The sequence below is a fragment of the Emiliania huxleyi genome, assembly GCF_000372725.1.
Source record: "Emiliania huxleyi CCMP1516 chromosome Unknown EMIHUscaffold_154, whole genome shotgun sequence".
Taxonomy (NCBI): Eukaryota; Haptophyta; order Isochrysidales; family Noelaerhabdaceae; genus Emiliania; species Emiliania huxleyi.
This window is the reverse complement of record NW_005201047.1, coordinates 82,098-88,611: the sequence shown is the minus strand read 5'-3', so window position 1 is coordinate 88,611 and position 6,514 is coordinate 82,098. Positions and strand designations below refer to the sequence as shown.

Below are 6,514 nucleotides of genomic sequence, written 5' to 3'. Positions count from 1 at the left end.
GCCGTGCGGCTCCTGACGTCTAGACGTGGAGTCCCCATATCTCCCCACATCTCCCCGTACCTCCCCGTATCTCCCCGGACCTCCCCGGACCTCCCCGGACCTCCCCGGACCTCCCCGTACCTCCCCGTACCTCCCCGTATCTCCCCGTACCTCCCCATATCTCCCCGTACCTCCCCGTACCTCCCCGTATCTCCCCGGACTACCTCCCCGTACCTCCCCATACCTCCCCGTACCTCCCCGTACCTCCCCATACCTCCCCGTACCTCCCCGTATCTCCCCGGACCTCCCCGTATCTCGCCGTATCTCCCCATACCTCCCCGTAGGCGGGCGAGATACAGGCGGCCGGCCGGAACAACTACATGACGCTCGAAAAGGAGTCCAACATCGGCCCGGTCGTCTTTGAGACCAGGGAGATGCGCCGAGATTGCCCGAGATGCGCCGAGATTGCCCGAGATGCGCCGAGACTGCCCGAGAGTGCTGCGCGCGCTGCCTCCGCGCCGCCTCTCCCCGCCTTCGCCGCCTTCCCTGCCGCCGCCTCTCACCGCCTCTCTCTGTCTCCGGGCGCAGGCGCTTCCGAAGGAGACGCCGATTGATTTGGGAGGGCGGCCGATGGTGCGCGGCTAGACGATCCGAGAGGAGCTGAGAGGGGCCGAGGGGAGAGGAGGGGAGGGGAGAGGCGGGGAGAGGAGCCGAGAGGAGCCGAGAGGAGCCGAGAGGGGCTGAGGGGAGAGGAGGGGAGGGGAGGGGAGCCGAGAGGAGCCGAGGGAAGCCGAGGGGAGAGGAGGGGAGCCGAGGGGAGAGGAGGGGAGCCGAGAGGAGCCGAGAGGAGCCGAGAGGAGCCGACGGGAGCCGACGGGAGCCGAGGGGACCCGAGAGTAGTCGATTACGCGATTAGAGGACGCCTTTCCCCCCCCTGGACCCCCCCCCCCCCCCTCCCGCCCTCCCCCTCCCGGGGCCCTTTTGTGACGCTTGCGCTCGTGGTCACACAAAAGAATGCGCTGACAGTCGGGAGCGGCCAACCCACCGCACCGCACCGCACAAAAGAAACACACCGCAGCGCAGTCAGTCGAGCCCACCCTCTAGGTTGGCGCTCCCCATATCTCCCCATATCTCCCCATATCTCCCGCAGTCAGTCCAGCCCACCCTCTAGGTTGGCGCGTGCTCACAGAAAAACACAGCCCCGGACCCAAGACGCACAAGCACAGACAGTCGAGAAGGGTGAGACAGCAACGACAGTCAGAAGGCAGCGCTGGGTCCCAGGAAGGCGAATGCGATGACGGCCTCTAGCGCGTGCTCACGCCCTAGGTAGTAGGCAGCCTTGTGTCCACGACCTGCCCCCCCCTCTCCACGCCCCATCCCACCCTAGCACCACACCCCTAGGTGGCGTCCGCGACGGAGGGAAAGAAGAACACCGTCATCCGCGACGAGGTGGAGGTGGCGGCGGCCAAGAAGGGAGAGGAGTAGGGCCGTCCCCCCCCTCCCACCGGGCAGAAGAGCGAGGAGTAGGCCTCCCCCTCCCCCTACCGTGCACACGCGTCCCATGGCAGCCTCGTGCTGTGACTCGCGCGCCCTGGTGCCGACCCCCCCCCCCCCCCTCCCCCCCTCCCCCGGCACGTATAGCCGCCGGGGCGCCGTCCCCGTTGCGCCCTGCAGCTGTGTCGCACGGGTCGGCGGGGCAGCTCGTTCCATTTCCTCTCTCTACGCCCCCAGTGCATACCCTTTAGCGCGAGAGAGCCCCGGGGACGGAGCCCGGAAGTGTTTATTTGCGTTTTCGTGGATGCGAGAGACGGGTACGGTACTGGATAACGTACGGCTCTACGACTTGGAGCACTTGCTTGGAGTGCAGTCATCAGCCTCACATCCAGGGCCGGGGAGCTAAAGAAGCGCACCCAGCGCGGCTGACGGGCCAGCGGGCCGGATGATCGGGATCTCGACTGTAGTGCCCGCCGTTCTCCATGGCGCGCGTAGCTATGACAGGGACCGCGGCCGCGGACCCGGCGGCGGACGGGGCTGGCGCGCAAGCGCCGGCCACCGTCGTGCCGCCGGGGATGCGCAGCGGACGCTGGAATAGCTCCGATCGCGCGCAACTGGAGGACGTGGTGAGTGTCGCAAGGTTGTTCGGTGCGTCTTGTGTCAGGGTGATAAGGCCTGGCTACGCGACCATCGAGGTCGACCTGAAGCACGAGAAGGCCGCGGGCGACCGCGAGTCGGTGCAGGCGGCGGAGCGCTCGTACATCGAGCGCACCGCGCCGAAGAAGAAGGAGCCCACCAAGGAGCAGCTCGCGGCTCGAGCCGCGGCACGCAAGGCCAAGAAGAACCGGCAGAAGGAGCGCCGGGCGACGGAGGCTGGCGAGCGCGCCGCGAGCGAGGCCGAGCGCGCGGAGGCCCCGCGGGCGCAGCTGCGCGAGAACATCCAGTACGTGATGGCCGGGCTGCGGTCTGCAGCTGCGCAGGCGCGCGCAGCCAGGCCGGGTCCAAAATGGGGGTCGAATACTCGCTGCCCCCGGAGAGGGACGACGGGTATCGACGCGGCCCCAGCAAGGTGTACGCCACAGTTCCCCAGGGGACCGTGGCGACGACCGTCGCCTCGGACTGGCTCGCGAACGAGCTGGCCGAGCACGGAGAGATTGATGCGGCATACCGCGACCGCATAGTCATGCACCTGATGACGGCCGCCGGCGCCTCGGCGCCGGCCGACGCCGTGTTCAGGTTCACGGCTGGCGACGCGATGCAGACCGAGGACGACGACGAGGACGCCGACCGCTCCGAGGATTATTCCGACGACAGGAGGGCGTCCGACTTGTAGCTGGCCTCACCCATATCTTACCCTCTGCCCCCCCCTCCTGCTACCCCCCAGGCTAGATGGTCACAGATAGCCCCACACAGCCCCTTACCCCTTCACCCTCGCCTCGCTGGTGTTTCTGAACACGTAGACGACCACGCTGTGGGGGTTGTGTTATAGGAGTAGGAGTGGGGTGCAGGTTGCTCACCCACGGCACCGGGCCGGTGCTTGCACTTTGAATGCCGTGGGGCTCCTGCCCGTGTCCCGGGCGTGGAGATGCGAGGGTCGCCCCCCCTTGCCCCACCACTTTGTGTGTGTGGAGACGTTTACCTTACCTTACCTTACCTGATCGGGATCGGGTTGCGGGCTAGGCCGCTAGGGAGCCCTAGAGCCCTGGGGGGTGTGCGCGTTCGCAGGGAAAGGGCCGTAAAATAAACACGGGGGTTGGTCGTTCCGTGTACCGGGTCTCTCCCCTTAACTGCAGATCTGCAGAACGCCCCCTCTACTCGGAGCTAACGGACACGCAACACTGTACTCCCCGCACGTACACAGCTACGCCTCATCGTAGAGGGTCCGCAGCGTCCTAATCTAAAATCTGAGGATTCAGGATTGAGGCATCGCTTCAGTGAGGCCAAAGTGAGTTTATGGATGTGTGAGAACGGTACGGGACCGTGCTAAATCGGAACGCATGCTTGCACGTTACCTGACGTTACCGGTCGGCGATCGCATCGTGCCACCAGCTACGCCTGGCACGATGTAGGTACGACAGCATGCGCGCAAAGCACCAGGGCAGCGTCGAGCGTCGTATTGTCAATTTCGACTGGCTGTGCCCGAAGCGCGGAACGCACACGAGCTTGGCAGAATTTCTGAGCACGACTTCCATCATTCATCTCGCCCAAGTGATCACATTTACTGTAGTTGGTGGTGACCCACCCAGACTGCAGCGCATGTGGCGAGCCCACGGTAGCGTGCACGTCCCACACGCGCTGGCCCATCACCTGAACGTGACGCTGCGGGCTGAAGGGCAGCACGTAGCACGAGGTGTAGTAGCCGCGGGGGAAGATCTCGACAAGGCACGGAAGCGGTTGCTGGGTCATAAGAAAGCGGTTGTTGAGCTGTGCGCCGTGCGGCGTGACGTACGCGTATGCAGGCAGACTCCACTGCTGCGCAGTATGGCATGTGTCATTGGTGCTCACCTGATCACGGAGGAGAGGCCAGCGTACCGCGCCGCGGCTGATCAGCTGACGCGGTGGGCTGCGATCCAGCAACACGACGCGCCGCTCGCTCGCTTGCCTCTCCTCGGGAGAATCAGCGTGACCGTTCACGGCAATGCGATGGGTGGGCGCCTGGTGAATGACCTGATCGGCTGCTCTCGCGTCGGAGCTGCCCCGTGGCGCCTCCCACCACAAACTAGACGGTGATGCCCGGCCGTAATGCGTAGAGATGTTGCGGCACTCGTGTTGCATTTTGTGCCAACGAGACCACATATCCGTCTCCTTGAATTGCGACCGTCCCACGGCCTGTCCGCCCGATGAGCGGGTCCGCGGAGGCACTCTCGATCAGGCCCGCGTCTTGAAAGGTGGAGCGGAGCGTGGCCCATCCCGTGTAGAACCGGGCAATCTGCAGATTGGAAACCACGATCACAGAAGACACTTTGGATGAGGCCCTCTCCGCCTCCTGCCGAACGGCCGCTGTCGGCTCGGACTGGAGCAGCCGCGCGACGTCGACCGTCGCGATCGCCTTCGCCTCAGTCATGGACGCTTCCGCGGCCATCAGCTTAAGCTTAAACATTTGCGAGTCACCTTGTTTGTGAACCGACGAACACACGATGATTTGTCCCATAGCAATCCCGTGCGTCGCAGACGTGGACGATGCCGTGAAGACGGCCTTCGCCGCGATGTCGACCGCACTCATCACGACGAAAGATAAGTAGGCGGGGCGAGCCGATCGCAGATCGGCAGGCCCGGACAAGGAGGCGTAGAGTGAGGCGGGGGACGCACGATCGGCCCAATAAGATACATCATAGATCGCCAAATATTTTCTCTTTTGCCCTTAAGTTAAATTCAATAACATCAACCTGGCCTCCTGAGGCTGAGCGATGGCTTCAGATTGCTCAATCAAGACCCCCCCCCCCCCCCCCCTCTCACGCAATTTGCTTCCCGTTTCTAACTCGCACTCTCTGCAGCTCTGCACGCTCCCCCCCGTCTTTAACTTGTATGTCTTTCCCGCAATTTAACTCACGTCCTTTTCCTTTCCTTTTTCCACTACATGTCTCGAGGTTTCTAAAAAGTGGGAGGTGTTATGAGGTTTTGGTCGAGTCATAACAGCTGTTATAATGAGGTTGTTATGCTGGCTGTCATAGCAACCAGTGGGAGGTGTTATGAGTGCTATGAGGTGTTATGAGGTGTTATATGAGGTGTTATGGTAGGGTGGGCATAACAGCCATAACAGCGAGATGGAGGTTTTATGAGGTGTTATGAGGTGTTATGGGGTGTTATGAGCAGCCAGCCATAACTTTATAAGAAAGAAAAGGAAAACCACCGTGAGAGATCCGCGTTGGTGTCCAGTCCGAGCCTGACTGTTCTTCACCTTCCTACATACATACATAGAGTGTGTGTGTGTGTGTGTGTGTGTGTGTGTGTGTGTGTGTGTGTGTGTGTCTGACTCACACACACACTCACTCACTCACTCACTCACACATTTTATTTTATTTTATTTTCGCGCCTGTATCCAGCACCCGCTCGACCGCCCGCGGCGCCCCTTCATTGTCAATGGCGTCTCGGCACTACAGCGCGGCCGAGATCGAGGAGAAGCGGCGCATCGCGTTGAGCCGCCGGGCGGCGCTGGTGCAGCAGCCACTGCAGCCTCAGCAGTCGCCTCACCGTCCACAGCAGCAGCAGCAGCAGCAGCAGCAACCGCCGCAGCCGCTGCTGCCTCGGCCCGCAAGCGGCCCGTTGGCTGCGGCTGGCCCTCGGCCTCCGCTGCGCCCCGCGGGGCCGCCTCCAGCGCCGCAGCAGCCATTATGGCGGCCGCGGCCACCCGGGCCGCCTCAGATGCCGCAGCAGTGTCCGACGCTGCAGCTGCTCACGCCGCCGCAGCCACAGCCAGCGCCACCGCAGCCGCCGCAGCCCCAGCCGCCACGGCCATGGCTGCCGCCGTCGCAAATGCCGCGGCAGCCGTCGCCGCAGCAAGGGCAGCGGCTGCTGCCGACACGGCAGCAGCACCCGTCGCCGTTGCGGCCGCCTCCGCCGCCGCGTCCATCGCCGCTACACGCGACGCACCCGCCCGCGCGTCCGCCGGCGCCGCAGCAGCCGCACCCGTCGCCACTGCGCCCGCCTCTGCAGCCAGCGCCGGTGCAGCCATCGGGGCAGTCTTGGGGTGCGGTGCCACTGCAGCCATCGCCGCGGAACCACGGGCAGGGTGTCGGGCAGAGCGGGCCCGGCTGGAGTGTGCCGCCGAGAGCCGGCGGGGAGGGGGGCGCGCCGCGGCCGTTCGGCGTCTTGCAGGCGGCGGGCGCCTCCCCGGCCCGCCAGCAGCCTCGGGCCAAGGTCGCAACGTCTGCGAGACCCTCCGCCGCCACCCTGCCTGCCCTGCCCGCCGCCGCCGCCGGCGAGGGGGAGGGCAGGGAGATTGCGGAGGAGGGCGCGGCGGCGGCGGCGGCGGCGAGCGCGGCGGCGGGCAGCGCCGGCGTGGCGGGCGGCGGCGGCGTGGCGGGCGGCGCGGCGGCGGCGG

The 6,514-nt window shown here is 65.1% G+C and overlaps 3 protein-coding genes across 3 annotated transcripts in view; all 3 read left to right on the top strand.

Moving 5' to 3' along the window:
- EMIHUDRAFT_441472 (hypothetical protein) overlaps positions 1-1,831 on the top strand; it is a 4,617-nt gene extending 2,786 nt beyond the window's left edge. Inside the window, exons 8-10 of the mRNA XM_005786123.1 lie at positions 322-410; positions 568-612; positions 1,381-1,831. Coding sequence (XP_005786180.1) covers positions 322-403 — 82 coding nt within the window. The 3' untranslated portion in view covers positions 404-410; positions 568-612; positions 1,381-1,831. The remainder of the gene's footprint in view (positions 1-321; positions 411-567; positions 613-1,380) is intronic.
- A 124-nt stretch (positions 1,832-1,955) lies between these two features.
- Positions 1,956-2,806, top strand: EMIHUDRAFT_229239 (hypothetical protein; the record flags this gene model as incomplete). Its single annotated transcript, XM_005786122.1, has 2 exons — positions 1,956-2,437; positions 2,512-2,806. 2 exons carry the CDS (start codon positions 1,956-1,958, stop codon positions 2,804-2,806), a joined length of 777 nt encoding a protein of 258 aa, XP_005786179.1.
- A 2,747-nt stretch (positions 2,807-5,553) lies between these two features.
- EMIHUDRAFT_229237 (hypothetical protein) overlaps positions 5,554-6,514 on the top strand; it is a gene marked incomplete at both ends in the record, with an annotated part of 4,500 nt that continues 3,539 nt past the window's right edge. Inside the window, one exon of the mRNA XM_005786121.1 lies at positions 5,554-5,628. Within this exon, the coding sequence (XP_005786178.1) occupies positions 5,554-5,628 (75 nt within the window). The remainder of the gene's footprint in view (positions 5,629-6,514) is intronic.